Genomic DNA, 20,412 nt, shown 5'->3' with positions numbered 1-20,412 from the left:
GGATCTCAGCAGTTCAGCAACACCACCCTCTTCAGAGATTGATAGGTTCTTGATTAATAAGGGGATCAAGGGTTATGGGGAAAAGGCAGGAGAATGGGGATGAGAAAAATATCAGCCATGATTGAATGGCGGAGCAGACTCGATGGGCTGAGTGGCCTAATTCTGCTCCTATGTCTTATGGTCTTATGGCCTCTCAAGGGCATTTAGAGATGGGCAACAAATGTTGGCCTTCCTGGCGTCACCCACAAGCAATACACTTCCTGAACGGCGAATTGAGATCATAGTCCCGGTGATTTGTTAATTATTGGTGATACAATCGCAACCTTCCTCAGTGAAAGAGTTAATGGTTTTACTGCAAGGATTCCCATTCCAGCTGCAGAGTATGTGGGATGATTTATGCTCTGAAACTTGCATATATATTTGAATTACATAATACAAATGTCAGATGATTATGAAATATTACGATTTTGTAACTTATCTATCATAGGTCAGGAAATTTATAGCCCCTTTATTATTACCTCCTCCATCTTATCAGAATTGAAACTTTCTCTCCCATTTTGGTCATCATATGGTTCAAAGAGATATTATCCTAATAATGTAACACTTACATTCTGTGTGACATGAAGATTGCTTCAAGGAAGGTTACCGCAAGAAATCTGCAGTTTATTTAGCTAGCCCCAGACAAATGATGATTGAATGAAGGTGATGTAATTGTATAAGTCTATTTATTGGATGCCTGCAGTGCAGAAGAGGCCATTCAGCCCATCCAGTCTGCAGCAACTCTTTGACAGAGTGTCCAACACAGGCCCTCTCCCCCACTCTATCCCCGTAAGCCCACACATTTCCCATGGCTAATCCTCCTAACCTACACCTTGGGACATTACGAGACAATTTGGCATGGCCAATCCACCCAACCTGCACATCTTTAAAATGTGGGAGGAAACCAGAGCACCTGGAGGAAACCCACGCAGACATGGGGAGAACGTGCAGATTCAGCACAGACAGTGACCCGAGGCCAGAATTGAACCTGGGTCCCTGGTGCTGCGAGGCAGCAGTGCTAACCACTGTGCCACCATGCCGCTATTAGCAGTTAGATTTTTATGTAGTTATTCTTGTTCTGTGGTATTTGATTATGAGTGGCTGAGTAACTGGATGTCTGAACAGATTGCTGGTGTGGTGACCTGGAACCAGGATGGAGATTGTTTGGGTTCATGCTGATAGTCGAGAAAATTCTTGCGTCTTAGGGACTATTTTCCTGCACAATTTTTAAAGGATGCTGTACTCTGCACACACGTTAGTTTGCAGTGATGGTTAAGGAGGCTGGTTTACTCCCCTTTCCGAATTCTGCAGGGGGAGGTGGGGGTGGGGGGGTGGGGAGGGGGGGGGGGGGGGGGGTGTTGGATGGGGGTCTGAAATCTTAAAAATCCGATTATCGACCCAAACCAAAAGACCTGTAAAGACCTTGACTTGACGACCTGTCCCACCTGTGGATGGGGTAACTCTGCAACTTTCACGCTGTCACGATGAGAATGGCCCAGTGGCTGGACAATGTTGACAAAATGGCTGGTTAGCCACTGGCACAAAGCTTTAGGCCAGTCTGCGCCATGGTCACCCTCATTAAGGACTAAATATCCAGCAAATGTTGATTTGGATTATTCCCATGGCCCCCTCATATCCCCCAATCATTCTTCTTGACCCCCGCCACCCCAGGCCACTCCCTCTCTGCCCCCCCATGTATCTGCCAAACCATCTCACCCACTTTGGATCAATCTCATGAACCAATTCATTTGAGGTTTCCCGACTCTGCTCATTAATGATGTTCTGCCGAGTGACCCTGTGTGATGTGGCTCTCATGCCCAGTGTCTTATCATTTGTATTCACTCCCTAACAACCGACCTGTCCTCATTTTCCAGTTTCTCAAGATTATTCTCCCCACCCGCATTTTAAAACTGCACTAAAATATCAGCTGATTTTAAATTTAATTGATCCAGAAGAGAAATTAGTCTATATTTTGTGGTTTTCGTCATTTTGAACATTCTGCTATGTTGCATTTTTTTTAGATTAATTTGTTACAGGAAGATCTTGTCATTCCACTATCTCTAAGGAAGACCATTGTCATATCCAAACTCAAACCAGCCAGAGTTCTGGATCATGGAGGGCAGGATTTTCCAGCCACAGTCGCCCCAAAAGTGGAAAATCCCACCCGAGGTCAACGGATCTTTGCATGGTTGGGGCTGCTGCCTCTGGAAGCAGGCCTGAGGCAAGAATGGATGGGGGTAGATGCTGAGGTGAGCAGCTTTGGAGGCATCCTCTGTTCACTAGTACCCCAGCCCAGTTATGTAAATAGCTATTAGGCACCCAAGCCTTCTCCCTCTGTGCCCCCTGATGGAAGGAATTTGGATCCTTCCCATGCCCCCTCATATTCCCCAATCATCCTTCTTGAAAGCCCCACCCCAGGTGTCCTCCTTGCCACCCCTCTCCCCCTCATGTATCTGCCATACCAACTCACCCACTTTGGATCGATCTCATGAACTCTCTGATAACACTGAGAAGCTTTTGAAATGCTCATGAAACTGTCAAAATAAACATCTATTCAAAAGCCACTTCAAAGAAACACAATCCTCTCAACAGCTCGCAAAACAGTCAATCAAAGAAAGCTCACAAACCAAGGAAGTTTGACAGCTGTGTAAACAACCCATAGGGAGTAGTATCCATTAGTGGTGTTTTGGGCTCAGCCAAGCATTCGTAAATGCATTCCATCTCAGTAGTATAAACTAAAACTCCAGAGTTAAATGCACTGAAACATGTGACGCAGGCTGAACAGGTGACCATCTGGCTCAACAGATGGCTGACGTCTTTGATTGACAAGTCAGCCATCTGTTCAACCATTGAAGGAGTCCAACAAATGGCACACTTGCTCCCAAGTCTACAACAGGTTTACCCTTTGGTTCATGACTCCTCCAAACTGCCGTGAACCAAATCTAATAATGAAATGGGCCTGAGTTCATGGAAATAGTGGGGGCTTTAAAATGTCAACCCCCTCAAATGAGTGTCAAGGACAGGATTGTTGTACACAGGCTCGCTACCCACATCCTTATTCCAGCAATGTAAAAATCCCATATGACAGGAATGGGGGTGGAAATCCTTTAATCATATCCTACCCAACATGCCCTCCACTCTTTTTTTTATTCATTCATGGGACATGGGTGTCACTGGCTGGGCCAGCATTTATTGCCCATCCCTAGTTGCCCTTGGGCGACAGTTGAGAGTCAACCACATTGCTGTGGCTCTGGAGTCACATGTAGGCCAGACCAGGAAAAGATGGCAGATCTCCTTCCCTAAAGGGCATTAGTGAACCAGATGGGCTTTTACGACAATCGACAATGGTTTCATGGCCATCAGTAGATTCTTAATTCCAGATATATTTTATTGAATTCAAATTCCACCATCTGCCGTGGTGGGATTCGAACCCAGATCCCCAGAACATTAGCTGAGTTTCTGGATTAATAGTCTAACGATAATACCACTAGGCCGTTGCCTTCCCCCCCAGTACACTGCCCACCACTCCGCTTCTGTTCTGACCTGAGCAGGAGTGTGAAAATCTGGCCCTATCCTTGCTCAGTGCCGATGAATTTGTGAGCCTGCCTTCTGGAACTTTCACATGTAAATTAGGAAATGTGTCAAATTTTAACATGTTGGTGGAGTTCCAGACATTTGCTCACTATCTTGTGCGGCAGGCTGCTATAAGAAAGAGAAGTAGAGGCTTCTGAACAAAATTATTTTAAAAATTGTTTTTGCAATGTTTCCAAACAATTTCAGTGGATATATTTATGTACAGTAAGAAATCTCACAACACCAGGTTAAAGTTCATGAGCTTTCGGAGCGCTGCTCCTTCATCAGGTGAGCGGCGCTCTGAAAGCTCGTGATTCCAAATAAACCTGTTGGACTTTAACCTGGTGTTGTGAGACTTCTTACTGTGCCCACCCCAGTCCAACACCGGCATCTCCTCATTATATTTATGTACCCATCCACCCTGGGAGTTTAATGGTATGCATCCAGAACTTGTCATAGTTTGAGGATAAGGGGTAAACCTTGTATGACTACTGTGAGGAGACACTTCTTCACCCAGAAAGTGATGAATGTGTGGAATTCACTACCATGGAAAGTAGTTGAGGCCAAAACGTTGTGTGATTTCAAGAAGAAATTAGATTTGGCTCCAGGGGCTAAAGGAATCGAGGGATATGGGAGGAAGGGGAGATTAGGTTATTGAATTCGATGATCAGCCATGGTCAGAGTGAATGGCGGAGCAGGTTGGAAGGGCCATATGGCCTACTCCTGCTTCTGTTTTCCACGTTGTATGTTTCTATTTGTGGACAGTGGTGATGGATCCAGCATGCTATCGGAGTTTGGGCAGACTGTCTCTCAGGAGCATGGACACTGGAGTTTCAGAAGATCAAAACTTGAATCCAATGTTCTACATCAGTCCAAAAGCCCATCTTCAAATTGCTTTTGACCTAGAGAATAACAAGCAGCTTCTTGAAGCCACGCTCAGTCTGGCATTCTCAGAGCGGGGAGATCTTTATTTTTAGTGTATTTGAGCCATTATGTGTGGAGCTTTCAAATGTAAAGCAGTGGAAATCAGACCCCATTGTAACCTCGAGCTGAGCACAGATAAACGGATCATTTTACAACATTTCATTCTTAGAAAGTTGATGTAGATCCTGAGGCTCTCTGTGTTAACAGGTTAATAGTAACTTGCGGTGTTTGTCTCTGCTCTTTGTAGCGCTTACTTGGATGTTTTCCAGATCATATTTGATGTGAAAATATCCAAAATGGTCAATGAAGTGAAGGGCCCTGACTGCACTCATTTATCTTGCGTCCTTTGTTTGAGAAGCTTTACACCTGCACTAGTTGTTATCTGTCATCTATCTATTTAAAAAAAAGCCCCAAAAACCAGCACGGAAAAGCTGCAGGGACAATAGCCAACTAAATACAATCTTCGAACAAAGAATACATTTCCCGAAAAGATGCTGGCAGCTAGACTTTCTCGGGTGCCATCGTATGAAGGCATAGTTCTCATCTACACTTACATTCTGTCAAATAAACTGTGAGACAGGATAGAGGTGAGACTGATTTCTTAGGCAAACGCAGTGATGCACTCTGGGTTCATGGCTAGTGTTTCAGTTCTGTTGTGGTTGACCTATAACCTCCCATGAGAAAGGAAGACAGCTGTTGTTGTATTTTGAGAAACGTACTCTATATTTTGCCTGCAATTCTGTCCACTTTTTTTACAGAGTCCAGACTTATTAACAGACTTATCTGTTTTGTGCACAGATCTACAAATATACTGTGCGGTTATTGGATGGATAGGTCAACAATTTGTATTTATCTAGCACCTTGAACAGAATAAAGTGTCCCAAGGCACTTCAGGAAGCAGCATTTGACACCAAACTCTGTGATGTGAGGACATTGGCCTCAAACTCAGATGAGGAGGTGGGATGGGATTTTCTGCCCCCCCCCCCCCCCCCCCCCCGGCGTGTTTTACGGATGCAACAGGCCCCCCCCCCCCCCCCCCCCCGGCAGTGGGATCTTCCGGTCCTGCCGCTGTCAACGGATTTTCCTTTTGTTCACATCCTCCACCGCCAGGTCCCATCCATGCTCGTCCCATCCAAAACCAGCCTCCCATCCATTGACTCTGTCTACACTTCCCGCTGCCTCAGAAAAGCAGCCAGCATAATCAAGGACCCCACGTACCCTCGACATTCTCTCTTCCACCTTCTTCCATTGGGAAAAAGATACAGAAGTCTGAGGTCACGTACCAACCGACTCAAGAACAGTTCCTTCCCTGCTGCCATCAGACTTTTGAATTGACCTATCTCATTGATCTTTCTCTACACCCTAGCTGTGACTGTAACACTACATTCTGCACCCTCTCCTTTCCTTCTCTATGAACAGTATGCTTTGTCTGTATGGCGCGCAAGAAGCAATATTTTTCACTGTATACTAATACATGTAACAATAATAAATCAAATCAGGAAACCTTCCCAGTGCCACAACGGAGCTGGCAAGAGTGAGGGTGCTGTCACAGGCGGGCAACCTGCATTCTTATCCTGTGCCGGTGGAATGGGGGAGGGTATCCGAGAATCGGGCTTCCAACTTGTCAAAAGTCTGGACCACAGCTGCCGTTTCAGATGGTACTGGATATCGTGAGGTAATTCACCATTGCAAGGGCCTGGCCAGTAATTGATCATATTGACTTTGTGGTTTCAGGCCTCCCTCATCCTTTTGCTATCACAGTGTTTGAAGACAGCCTATACTGGACAGACTGGCACACCAAAAGCATAAATAGCGCCAACAAGTTTACTGGGAAAAACCAGGAGATTATCCGTAATAAGCTGCATTTCCCGATGGATATCCATACACTTCATCCACAGAGGCAGCCAGCAGGTAAGATGAACATGAAGCATATACCTGAGCAACTCGAAGAGACTTTAATCCTTATTCCTGCAACTTAAAGACAAACTGAAGCATAGATACTTTGTTGAAAATATAATGGGGCCAATTCATTCTCTTACCTCACCAATTTCAGTTTAGGTAAGAAAAGTTATTTATTCTTTAGATTGCAGGGGTTGTTTCTAATTAGTAAATTTATTTTTTGGTGTTTTTCAAATACCCCAGGAACAAAGGCCAGGCGAAAATAATGGTGGCACGGTGGCACAGTGGTTAGCACTGCTGCCTCACAGCTCCAGGGATCCGGGTTCGATTCCCGGCTAGGGTGACTGTCTGTGCGGAGTCTGCACGTTCTCCCCGTGTCTGCATGGGTTTCCTCCGGGGGCGCCGGTTTCCTCCCACAGTCCGAAAGGCGTGCTGGTTAGGCTGCATTGGCCATGCTAAATTCTCCCTCAGTGTACCCGAACAGGCACCGGAGTGTGGCGACTCGGGGATTCTCACAATAACTTCATTGCAGTGTTAATGTAAGCCTACTTGTGACACTAATAAATAAACTTGAAACTTAAATTGACGATGGCTATGTTCATGTTTCTCCAGGTTGGTTTGATATTTTTTTGGAATCATTTATGGGAAATTATATTAAAACGGAGCCAGAATCTATGATCCACATTCGAAGTTAAGGGAATTTATTGTTGGGTTTATTTTTTAACAACATTAGACGGTAGATTGGAATTTTCATTCAAGTGCTTTGCTTTTTATAATTTTAGAGAACAAAATGAACATTGGAATTTGGAGGTTTGCTGTGGGTGCATTCCATCCATTTGGTTTTATTTTTGTTGAATAATGGTTTGTTTCACTTGGGGTTTTATCGAAACCTTTTATTTTGAAGAGCAAGACTTTTCCCAGCAGCCGTGCTGTAAATTACATTTTCCAAAGCAAATTTTAATTTGAACTCTGAAAGACCTGATAAACATACACAGGTTAGAATCATAGAAACCCCTACAGTGTAGAAGGAGGCCATTCAGCCCATCGAGTCTGCACCTTACAACAATCCCACCCTGGCCCTATCCCCGCAACCCCACATATTTACCCTGGCTAGTCCCCCTGACACTAAGGGGCAATTTAGCCTGGCCAATCCGCCTAACCCGCGCATCTTTGGGTTAAGTTGGTTTCCCAATGTTTTCACAGAATTGTTATGGTGCAGAAGGAGGCCATTCGGCCCATTGTGTCTGTACCAGCTCTCCAAATGAGCATTCTGACAGAGTGCCATTCAGCTGCCCTTTCCCCATACCCCTGCACATTGTTACTCTTCAAATAATCTGAGTGCCTCGATTGAACTGCCTTCATCACACATCCAGGCAGAACATTTCAGGCCCCAGCCACTCGCTGTGTTTTATAGATGTTTATTTATTACCCAGAACAACACAGTCTGGGTCAGTTTCTAACATTTTGCTGATTATTTTTTTGCTCTGTATTTGGCTCAGAGACAGGAGCAGTGTTTAGGATAATTAATTAGTTAGTCAGGGTGAGAGACTGTCAGCGGACCTCACTGCAGAATAAACAGACAGTTCTACGACAGTTTGCATTTTCCCACTCAGATGGACAGGTTCCAAGCTTAGTGCTTTGTGTCTCAATAATCAAGGTTTGTGTGCGTGTCAGTCTGCCTTTTTCACAAGCGGTGAGACAACAAATACAGATCGAGGGAAATAGCCATCGCTGCTGCTTTGGATGGTGGGAGGTAGCCAGGGCTTTTATAAATTGGACAGCACGATGGCACAATGGTTAACATTGCTACCTCACAGCTCCAGGGACTTGGGTTCAATTCTGGCCTTGGGTGTGGAGTTTATACATTCTTCCCATGTCTGTGTGGGTTTCCTCCGGGTGCTCCGGTTTCCTCCCACAGTCCAAAGATGTGTGGGTTAGGTTGATTGGCCGTGCTAAATTGCCCCTCAGTGTCAGTGGGGCTAGCAGGGTAAATAAGTGAGAATAGGGCCTGGGTGGGATTGTGGTCAGTGCAGAATCAATGGGCTGAATGGCCTCCTTCTGCACTGTAGGGATTCTATGATTGTATGATATGTGTTGCCATAGCATTGCCCAGTGTTGGTGGTTGGCTCAGTTCGCTGGACAGTCAGGGTGGATCAGATTGGTGCCAACGGCATGGGTTTCGATCCACATCCCAGCTGCGGTGGGTTCAGGACCTGCCCCCTCACCCTGCCCCGTGTAGTAGGTGGTAACATTTGACTTTGGAGTTGCCGTTGAGTAGAGAACTGAGGCAGCAGAAGAAACCATTTTGGAAACACTGGTGTATGTCGATGATATTTATATTGTGTGTTGTGCTTTTTGCTATTTGAGCAGGGAGAAATCGCTGTGGAACCAACAATGGGGGATGCAGCCACCTTTGCCTGCCCAGTGGCGTCAACTACACGTGTGCTTGTCCAACTGGCTTCAAGAAAGTAGATGCCTACAGCTGCGCTGGAAGTAAGTAACACTTGGCAGCATTGTTTTTATATATTTGACGCTCGGTGAGCTGTCCGTTAGATTTTGAGACACCTATTCAGTTCTCAATCTGTATTGGAGAGCTATGAATGATTCACAATGACAAGAAATATAAAATGGTTCAACCTATATAAGAACATGGAGCACTTTAAGGAGTTTTGGGTTCCGCTGTGAGTGAAGGATGTTGAGGCAACAGAGGGCGCAGCACAGATTCACTAGGATGCTGTCTAGTGTGTGGAAACATAGGACTGATGTAAGTCCTCGGAGGCAGAAGTCCCTTCACCAAAATCCCTTTATTTACAAGTTTGACAACAGCATACAGAGCGCTTTCAGTTCGCAGTCTACACTCGGAGTCCCAGAAGAACTGACACACCTGTTAAATACAAAGCAAGAGGCTCCCTGATTGGTCCATCAATTTGGCCCTTAATCAGGGAGTTCATATTCTAACAGGCCCACCTCAATTGCCTGATTAAAGTCGTTACAGCTGGAATCTCCAACCTCGGCCGCAGCTGGGATTCTCCAGTCCCGCTGCAGTGAACGGAGATTTGGCTAAGCCCGCTTCCCCATGAATAGCTGGAGAATTCCAGCCACTAGATTCGGGTCTGTTCCATTAAAACAGAGGGATGGGATTTTCTAGAGGTGTTTAAACCAGGAGAGTGTTGATAGAAATGGACTGCTTTTACTGGTCAAGGCATATAGAACAAGAGGACAATAGACTATAACATAGAGCATTGAGATTTACAGAGCAAAAGAGAAACTTATTCTGGGGTCAGAGTTAGTTATAAGCTTGCTGAATGTACCACTTGAGTCTTAAGCAAGCAGAGACAATCAGCTTTTAAGAATAGCCAGATAGGTGGGTGAAGGAAAGGTGACCACAGAGTTAGGGTTAAGGCCAATTCTCCCACACACACAAAATACTCCTCAGCAAAATAAGGCTACTTTATGGAGTCTCTCTTTAAATCAATAGATCAGTCTTGGTTTTTGTGGGTGCACTGATGGGAGAAGGTGCTTGACCCTGGACACGGCTATATGACACCCCCAGTATTGCATTAAAAGCCAGATGAGGCAGATAGATGATTAGCTTTGCATGGCAGACGCTTAGACCTTGGAACTTGGTAACATTTGATTCATTCAAATCTACTTGAGCAATGTGTTGCCATCCTGGCTCTGTCTTCCTGCATGTCGGGCTTAATGTTGCAAAATTTGGCCTTTAATGGGTTTTTCTAGCTTTTCATTGCCCATCTCTGTTGCTCTCCCTGGACAGAAGCTCTTGTCTGCCAGTCCTTCGACCAAGCACCTAAATGAGGTGCTCTGCTATCTAGTGATGGGCCCATGTGTTCCTGACTGTACAGTCAGCCAGCTGCTTATCTATTCAATAATATTATCTTCTCTTTTTGGCACTTGTAGAATTCTAATTTTAAATGGGAACATATTTAAGGAGCCAGTGAGGGGAATGTGTTGTTGACTGTCACACCAGCTGGTTTTCGCATTTGGGAAGATGTACTCTAATAGCTAGTTTTTTAAAAACTATAATTGCTCTATCAATAGGAGATATAATTATGATTTATTTAACAGCCTGCAAATAAAGACCAAGTAAGAAGAATAGATTTGTTAAATAGGCAGTCCAGTTTAGTGCACATTTTTAGCTAGGACCAAAAGAACACCTAAGATGTGGTGTGTTACAGTCCATCCAGGAGTCTGTGTTGCTGTGGCAACATACACTTTTACATGCATGTTGTAGTCTGGAGCTATGTGTGGTGATGGAGGAAGCTCCAACATGCTTTCCAAGATCTGGTTGACCAGGAATCTCTCCCGTTCTCATTGCCTGACGTAGGTGTGTTTTGGAAGGATTTGCAGGTTGATGCTTAACCTGTTTGGCCGCGTTATGAACGCACCTTCCTTAGCCGTCAATCAAGTCCTGGGTTGGGACTCGAAACCAGGAGGTTCTGGTTCAGAGGCACTCCCAGCACCAGGAGACCATGTAAAATGAGGTATTTCACTGTAATACACTCACTGCTGCATGTTGAATAAAACTATGGAATAAACTCCAGATAATATGAGAAGTTCCACAACAGAGAATGGCACGGTGGCACAGTGGTTAGCACTGCTGCCTCACAGCACCAGAGACCCGGATTCGATTCCGGCCTGGATCACTGTCTGTGTGGAGTTTGCACATTCTCCCTGTGTCTGCGCAGGTTTCCTCCCACAGTCAAAAGATGTGCTGGTTAGGTTGATTGGCCACGCTCAATTGACCCCAGTGCAAGGGGGTTAGCATGGTAAATATGTGGAGTTACAGGGATAGGGTCTAGGTGGGATTGTGGTCGGCGCAGACTCGATGGGCCGAATGGCCTCCTTCTGTCCTGTAAGGATTCTATGAGACGCACCCAGCTACATGGACTATTATTTAAATGGTGAAAAATTACAACATGCTACTGTGCAGAGGGACCTGGGGGTCCTTGTGCATGAATCACAAAAACTCAGTTTGCAGGTGCAACAGGTAATCAAGAAGGCAAATGGAATGTTGGCCTTTATCGCGAGAGGGATGGAGTATAAAAGCAGGGAGGTCATGCTGCAACTGTACAGGGTACTGGTGAGGCCGCACCTAGAGTACTGTGTACAATTTTGGTCCCATTATTTAAGAAAGGATATATTAGCTTTGGAGGGGGTACAGAGAAGGTTCACCAGGTTGATTCCGGAGATGAGGGGGTTAGCTTATGAGGAGAGATTGAGTAGACTGGGCCTGTACTCATTAGAGTTTAGAAGGTTGAGGGGAGATCTTATAGAGACATATAAGATAATGAAGGGGCTAGACAGAGTAGAAGCAGCGAGGTTATTTCCACTTACAATGGAAACAAGAACTAGGGGGCATAGCCTCAAAATACGGGGGAGTCCATTTACAACAGAGTTGAGGAGGAACTTCTTCTCCCAGAGGGTAGTGAATCTTTGGAATTCTCTGCCCAGTGAAGCAATTGAAGCTACCTCGTTAAATGTGTTTAAGTCACAGATAGATAGATTTTTAACCATTAAGGGAATTAAGGGTTATGGGGAGCGGGCGGGTAAGTGGAACTGAACCCACTATCAGATCAGCCATGATCTTATTGAATGGCGGAGCAGGCTCGAGGGGCTAGATGGCCTACTCCTGCTCCTATTTCTTATGTTCTTATGATGCATTAATTGGATTATTGTAACATTAATTTCATCTTTAGTTGGCCATTTCAGCTGGGAATGTGGGAAATGGAAAAGTTGCACTCCTGAAACAAATCCTCCATCCAAAGAGGGTTTGGTGAGGGGCGGGAAGGGGTTGGGGAATGAGGGGAAAGAGTAGGTGTGTGAATAGGGTGGGGGGAGAGAGGAGAGAGTAGGCGTGTGAATAGAGGGGGGGGGGCGAGGGGAGAGAGTAGGAGTGTGAATAGAGTGGGGGGGTGGGGGGGAGAGGGGAGAGAGTAGGTGTGTGAATAGAGTGGGGGGAGAGGGGAGAGAGTAGGTGTGTGAATAGAGTGGGGGGAGAGGGGAGAGAGTAGGCATGTGAATAGAGTGGGGGGGAGAGGGGAGAGAGTAGGTGTGTGAATAGGGTGCGGGGGGTGAGGGGAGAGGGGAGAGAGTGAGTGTGTGAATAGAGTGGGGGGGTGAGGGGGAGAGAGTGGGTGTGTGGATAGAGTAGGGGGATGGGGGGTTCTCCATTGCACCCGACCCAACCAGTGCTTCTGTATTCTGCCAATCAGTGTGAAATGGAACTGGTATATTCAATGTTTTATCATATTATTGTTTGCAAAATGTTGACGTTTAGAAGAAGTTGTATATGATTTTTTGAACTTAGAAGTGACAAGAGACCTTTCGGCCTTATCAGGTCTTGACAAGTTCCTGCTTTTTGCTCGAAGGACGGACATCCGTCGCATCAGCTTTGACACCGAGGACAAGTCAGATGATGTCATTCCACTGGCTGATGTACGCAGTGCTGTTGCCCTTGACTGGGACGCCAAAGGGGAGTACATTTATTGGACAGATGTCACTACCGACTCCATCAACAGGGCTAAATGGGATGGAACAATGCAGGAGGTATGTTCATGTATCTGCTTCGACCAGCAGGCTGAAACCTGGTGTGGGATAGCACAAAGGGAACGGGAAAAGTCACAGGAGATTATTTTTATTGGACAAAAACATTCTGCAACCAATAATGGAGAGGCAATGGCCTAGTGGTATTATCAATAGACTATTAATCCAGAAGGTCAGCTAATGTTCTGGAGACCCGGGTTCGAATCCCATCACGGCAGATGATGGAATTTGAATTCAATAAAATATATCTGGAATTAAGAATTTACTGATGACCATGAAACCATTGTCGATTGTTGTAAAAGCCCATCTGGTTCACTAATGCCCTTTAGGGAAGGAAATCTGCCATCTTTGCATGGTCTGGCCTACATGTGACTCCAGAGCCACAGCAATGTGGTTGACTCTCAACTGCCCTCTGAAATGGCCTAGTGAGGCACTCAGTTGTATCAATATTTCAAGAAGGCAGCTCACCACCACCTTCTCAAGGGCAACTAGGGATGGGCAATAAATGCTGACCAGCCAGTGACGCCCAAATACCATGAATGAATAAAAAAAAACTCTACATTACGCCAGACACATTTATTGTGTGAGCTTTTATTCTAATTAACTGTTGATACTTCGAAGACGAGGAAAACAAAGGCAGAAAATAAATTGAGGCCGATTAAATGTTGCATTATGGGGAGAAAATTTAATTTCAGCTATTATCCAATTAGATTAAGATTCTGAACACGACCCAGTTGATATCTTGTCTTGGACATTGTGAATTCTCTCCAGGTCGCTGGTATTGTGTGCACAATGTATAAATATGTTCCAGCAAATGAGTTTTATAGACAGAATATTTTACGTAATTAATTTAACCGTAAGGAAGACTGTAATATATCCGAGACCGTGCGCTGGTGATTTGTTAAGTAGGGGATTCATTTTCGAAGCTTTTTAAAAAAATCTTAGAGACTTTATGAAGCAATGTTTTATCATCTTTCCAATCTGTTTTTGTTTAGGCTGTCTTAGACACCAGTCTGGAAAGTCCTGCGGGTCTAGCTGTTGATTGGGTGACAAGCAAGCTTTACTGGACAGATGCAGGTAACCCAACCCAATGAAGTTACGTTCAGCATATCTGTCATTGACTATCAAATACAGCCCACGTCGAAGTTAAAGTTACCAGGAGACAAAGCAATCAATAATCAATTCCTTTTTGAAGCTTTTGGAGTGTAGAGGGTCAGTGAGAGACAGGGGGAGCTTTGGATTTTACAGTCCCTCCCACGGTATCTTCCAGTCCCAATAAAGTCAACGGACTTCTGCATCATAGAATTCCTGCAGTGCAGAAGGAGACGATTCAGCCCATCAATTTGCACCAACTCTCTGACAGAATATCTTACCTCCTCCCCCATTCTATCCCTGTAACCCTACACATTTACTAAGGCTGATTCATCGAACTTACACATCTTGGGATTTTTTTTTTACAATGGCCAATCCACCTAACCTGCATGTTTTTGGACTGTGGGAGGAAACTGGAGCACCTGGAGGAAACCCACACAGACACGGGGAGAACGTGCAGACTCCACACAGACAGTGACCCAAGCCGGGAATCGAACCCGGGTCCCTGGCGCTGTGAGGCAGCAGTGCTAACCACTGTGTTGGCTTTGCCGTTCCTGACCCCATCCCGTGCCACGACGGGGCTGGAAAACCCAGCACCATCTTCTGGTGCAGGAGTGCATCAGCTGCTTTGGGGGCCTATCCAACAAGGAATGGTTCTGGCTGGGATTTTGCTGAGTCAGATATTGCAGTTTTAAACCCAGAGCCTATACCATGGAGGGGTCCCCTCCACCCCCCGCCCCCCACCCCCCCACTCCCCGTGACTCACTGATGAGGATTCTCCACTGCAGCAGGGTTTGGTTTTCAATCGAGAAGTTTGTTTGGCTCAGGCGGAGTGAATTGCATGGACCAAGTGCCCTGTTACTGTGCTTTGTGTACCCCATGGAACTCCATCACATGGCATGAGAAGTCAGAGCCCTTTTCCTTAGGCAGTTCCTCAGGGTCAAGGATGACTTGCTTCCACTCCAGTCTGATGGGTTCTGAGATAGTTAGTAAAGTAGTTTACTTATTAGTCACAAGTAGGCTTACATTAACACTGCATTGAAGTTACTGTGAAAATCCCCTCGCCGCCACACTCCGGCGCCTCTTCAGGTACACTGAGGGAGAATTCAGCATGGCCAGTCCACCTAACCAGCACGTCCTTTGGACTGTGGGAGGAAACTGGAGCACCCAGAGGAAACCCTGGCAGACACGGGGAGATTGTGCAAACTCCACACGGACAGTGACCCAAGCCGGGAATCAAACCCAGGTCCCTGGCGCTGTGAAGCAACAGTGCTAACCACTGTGCCACCCTCTGATAATCCCAACACGCGATCCGCAGACTCTGACACAAATGGGGCATGGGGTTGCTTGGCGGGTTGGATGGGTTGGCCGTTTGGAGGTTCGTGCGCTCCCGCCAGTGCCTCATTCTTCACTTCTTCACACTCCCGATGAAGTCTTGCCGTGTGTTTGGTCCGTTCCCGAGTGAACCTTCTCCATTTTGGATGGCCACAAGCCAGGATTGCCCATGAGTCCGCAACAATGCTTTGAGGACATCACTGAAGCATTCCCGCGGTCCTCCTGGGAGTCTCCTGCTGTGGCTGAGTTCAGAGTGGAGCAGGTCTTTCCGGAGTCCATTACCCAGCATGCTCAGCAGTGTTCCACAAGGCAAACATTAATTTTAATCATTCATCTCCCTGTTTTAGGTACTGACAGAATCGAGGCCTCAAATCTAGATGGCAGCATGCGCACGGTGCTTATCTGGGAGAACTTGGACAGGCCCAGGGACATTGTGGTGGATCCAATCGGAGGGTTTGTTGATTTGCCTTTGCTAAGTAGTTTGAACGTTCAGCATTCTGAGTATAAATTACGAGTCCAAAAAACATTTCACTAATTTATTTGTAAAATGATAATTTCATTTTCCATTTATGTTGCGATTCAGTCCAACGTGAGGCAAATTTTGCTGTCCAGTTTCAACTTTTAGCTGTTTCCTGGTAATTGGAGTTACGTGACCCCAGCTGAACCTGGCTGATTAGATTGCAGCATTCGACTGGCCAGACCAGAAACTATTAATAGTTCCGCTAACATTGAAGCTGATACGTGGGGCGGGATTTCCACGCTTAACGATTCCACAATTCTTTTGATTCTTTCTTTCTCTGAAGGTACATGTACTGGACAGACTGGGGGGCGAATCCCAAAATTGAGCGTGCGGGGCTGGACGCCTCTGAGCGGATTGTCATCATCTCCTCCAATCTCACTTGGCCCAATGGTTTAGCAGTGGACTATGAGACCGAGAGACTGTACTGGGCCGATGCGGGCATGAAGACAATTGAGTACGCCAACCTCAATGGCACTAATAGACGGGTATGAGAACATAATCATCACTTGTTTCGTTCTGAAAAAACATTTTTTTAATTCATTCATGGGCGTCGCTGGCTGGCCAGCATTTATTGCCCATCCCTAGTTACCCTTATTCAGAGGGCAGTTGAGAGTCAACCACATTGCTGTGGCTCTGGAGTCACATGTAGGTCAGACCAGGTAAAGACGGCAGATTTCCTTCCCTAAAGGGAACCAGATGGGTTTTTCCGACGATCAACAATGGTTTCATGGTCATCAGTAGATTCTTAATTCCAGATCATTTTGATTGAATTCGAATTCCACCATCTGCCGTGGCGGGATTCGAACCCGTGTCCATAGATCATTAGCTGAGTTTCTGGATTAATAGTCTAGCGATAATACCACAAGGCCTTTATACAATATTGATTCAAATTATCTTCATTGTCATATTAATTTCACTCAGCGATGAAATATTATAATTTTGCTTCCGTCCATCTGTGGCTGTTGCTTATATTTAAGAGGTTAATTTAATAAATATTTAATATTTATCAGGTTCGAATCCCACCACAGCAAATGGGGAAATTTGAATTCATTAAAACTCTGGAATTAAAAGTCTACTGATGACCATGAAAACATTGTTGATTGTTGTAAAAACCCATCTGGTTCACTAATGTCCTTTAGGGAAGGAAATCTGCCGTCCTTACCTGGTCTGGCCTACATGTAAGAAGTCTCACAAAACCAGGTTAAAGTCCGACAGGTTCATTTGGAATCACGAGCTTTCGGAGCGCTGCTCCTTCATCAGGTGAGTGGACTACATGTGACTCCAGAGCCACAGCAATGTGGTTGTCTGACTGGGATGTGGCCAATACATGCCCACATTCCATGAAGTTAAACATAGTTGTACTGAATATTAATTGAATGTAGTTACTCATTCAGGACAAAACACATCAGCTTCTTAAAAGCAAAGAATAACCATCCAGTTCCAATAGATGGATAGCTTTTTGAAATTTATACTATAATCGAATTGCCTCAACCTGGTATCTTTGTACTTCCGAGATTACGTTGCAAATCCACATGCTTAACGCAGCAACGATTCCAAGTGATTCAAACTGTCTTGTCTGCCCCCCAACTCCGCTTGTTGCGATTCTCTTCTAGGTGCTGATTGGTAGTCAGTTGCCCCACCCTTTCGGATTGACTCTACACGAAGATAAAATTTATTGGACTGACTGGCAGTCAAAGAGCATTCAGAGTGCAGATAAGAACACTGGCCTGGGGCGACTGATGCTGCGAGAGAACCTGGAAAACCTCATGGACATTCACATGTTCCATCGGCACAGGACACCAGGTAACGAAAGAACGGGCAACCTCTGATGTAGACTAAGAACAAAAAACAACGGAGGAAAGGCCCTTCGGACCTCCAAGCCTGCGCCGAACACATTGTCCTATCGAGACCAACCGCTTATATCCCTGTATTCCCCATCTCTTCATGTGTCTATCCAGATAAGTCTTAAATGTGGCTAATGTATCTGCCTCAACCACCTCACATGGCAGCACATTCCAGGCCCCCACCACCCTTTGTGTAAAAAAACTTGTCCCGCACATCTCCACTGAACCTTTCCCCCCTTACCTTGAATATGTGCCCCCTTGTAATCATCATTTTTGACCTGGGAAAAAGCTTCCAACTGGTCACCTTATCTATGCTCCTCATAATTTTATCAATTTCTATCAGGTCACCTCTCCACCTCCGAATTTCCAGAGAGAAAATCCCAGCTTATTCAATCTCTCCTCATAGCTGATACCCTCCATACCAGGCAACACCCTGGTATATCTTTTCTACACTCTCTTCAAAGCTTCCACATCCCTCTGATAGTGTGGTGACCAGAATTGGACACAGTATTCCCAATGTGGCCTAACCAACGCTTTATTAACTGTAACATAATTTGCCAACTTTTCGATGCCCCGGCCGATGAAGGCAGGCCTGCCATAGGCTTTCTTCACCACCTTTACGTAGCTTCAAAGTAACCTGTGGTTTATTGTAACTGGATTGAATGAACCTTTTAACTAATGCCTTAGGGCGTTATTTGTAAAAGATTAATGCTTCAATTTATTTATTTACAGTGGCGTCCATGTGTAAGATAAACAATGGTGGCTGCAGTCACCTCTGCCTCCTTGCCCCTTTGCCCAAGGCCTACAGCTGTGCGTGCCCCACTGGCATCAACCTCCTCTCAGACAGAAAAACCTGTGCACCTGGTAAGCTGTAACTCCCATCGAGGTTGGCGGAAGAAGGTATTTGAAATAAACAAAGTCTGTTTCAGACGAAGGGCGAACTGAATATTTTTTCGAAAAGGTGGACAATGAGTGCCTGGAAAGGGAGTAACTTTCTCTCCGCTGGATGTCTCTGCACAGCAATGTGCCAAGGTTCAAGATTTTCATTTGAAAAATGCTTCTGAGCTGTGAGCTGAACTGTATTTGAACTTCAGTGGGTAATGATAGCGATGTAACATTGCTATTATTATCCAGCAAAGTGACTCGAGTTGCTAGGTGTGAATATAACGCTCTTTGTTTCCATTCTGCAGAGAACATGGGCTTTTGGGTGTTAGTGTCTATTAGGTTCTGTTGATGGATGTTTTATTTTAGGAAGTATTATTGAATTACTAAGCAGGCAGTATGACTGGATAACAAAAGACAACATCTCTGTTCAGTGTCGACAAAGGTTTCAAAAAGATACACTTGGAAAAATGGTTCCATTTTGTCCGCTCTTTGGAAAGAAATAATTATCAGGATTTGTCAATGAAGAAATATATAATATATTTTTTAAGCCAAAGCGGGACCAAAAATGGTTTAGCTGGATGTTCACTTACAGAATGAGAGACTCCAGACCATCGCAATGGCCTTGCACATCCTCATGTGGTGGTAATTGAAGTAACACAAGCCAGCAAACAGCTGACAGTGTTTGGAGGCCCATTCACCTTGGCCTCTCCGTTCACATAATCCGTGACTATTTCCCCCATGCCCCAGTGACCATGGAGAGGAACAGCTACAGCCAGTGACTGATCCATGACAGCTCCTGGGTAGATGTAGGCGGCAGGAAAAGGGCCCAGGAAGATTACACTTAGTCCAGTGGAGAGAGGCAGCTTTCGAACCAGCCACCGAGCTGGGGAAACGTGTGAATCTGCGATGTCAAATCCACTGGATCTTTCTAGAAGCAACAAGAGGTGCAGTTGCCAATGATTTACTGAAGAATCTCAGCTTAAAGCCATGTCCACACATCAGACTCAGCCTGCCAATGGCCACCATGACGCACTCCCCCTGCAGAATGTTAAACAATGCATAGTTTAAGGTTTACTCCCTGGAAAGACGGAGGATGAGGGGAGACTTAATAGAGGTGTATAAAATTATGAAAGGCATAGATAGGGTGAACGGTGGGAAGCTTTTCCCCAGGTCGGTGGTGACGTTCACGAGGGGTCATAGGTTCAAGGTGAAGGGGGGGGGGAGGTTTAACACAGATATCAGAAGGACATATTTTACACAGAGGGTGGTGGGGGCCTGGAATGCGCTGCCAGGCAAGGTGGTGGAGGCGGACACACTGGAAATGTTTAAGACTTATCTAGACAGCCATATGAACGGAGTGGGAATGGAGGGATACAAACGAATGGTCTAGTTGGACCAGGGAGCGGCGCGGGCTTGGAGGGCCGAAGGGCCTGTTCCTGTGCTGTATTGTTCTTTGTTCTTTGTAATAAGGTGAACAGGTATTGAGTATTAATGAGTTAATTATACTCAGATGTGTATATAAAGTAGAGTCAGCGCGCAGTGGGGAGAGATTGTGTGAGAGTATAGAAGTAAGTTCTGTAATGAGCAGCAAACACTTTCTAGTCTCCATGTCTAGACTCCATGTTGTCTTTACAGCCAGGCTTGGGAGTTAACTCTGACATTGGGAACTGTCATGTGGAGGGCCCAGTGACTAGAATAAACATTTCAAACAGCCAGGTAGCAGCCTGCTCCTGAAAG

General features: G+C 45.5%; 1 protein-coding gene across 1 annotated transcript in view; it reads left to right on the top strand.

The window, feature by feature from the left end:
• Window positions 1-20,412, top strand: part of LOC144499290 (low-density lipoprotein receptor-related protein 4-like) — a 230,616-nt gene that overhangs the window by 148,975 nt on the left and 61,229 nt on the right. Inside the window, exons 15-22 of the mRNA XM_078221406.1 lie at window positions 6,271-6,447; window positions 8,806-8,928; window positions 12,794-13,002; window positions 13,995-14,076; window positions 15,774-15,879; window positions 16,230-16,431; window positions 17,560-17,749; window positions 18,523-18,654. Coding sequence (XP_078077532.1) covers window positions 6,271-6,447; window positions 8,806-8,928; window positions 12,794-13,002; window positions 13,995-14,076; window positions 15,774-15,879; window positions 16,230-16,431; window positions 17,560-17,749; window positions 18,523-18,654 — 1,221 coding nt within the window. The remainder of the gene's footprint in view (window positions 1-6,270; window positions 6,448-8,805; window positions 8,929-12,793; window positions 13,003-13,994; window positions 14,077-15,773; window positions 15,880-16,229; window positions 16,432-17,559; window positions 17,750-18,522; window positions 18,655-20,412) is intronic.

The sequence above is a fragment of the Mustelus asterias genome, chromosome 9, assembly GCF_964213995.1.
Source record: "Mustelus asterias chromosome 9, sMusAst1.hap1.1, whole genome shotgun sequence".
Taxonomy (NCBI): domain Eukaryota; kingdom Metazoa; phylum Chordata; class Chondrichthyes; order Carcharhiniformes; family Triakidae; genus Mustelus; species Mustelus asterias.
Note: the sequence above shows the minus strand (reverse complement) of the source record. Positions and strands in the feature narration are given on the sequence as shown.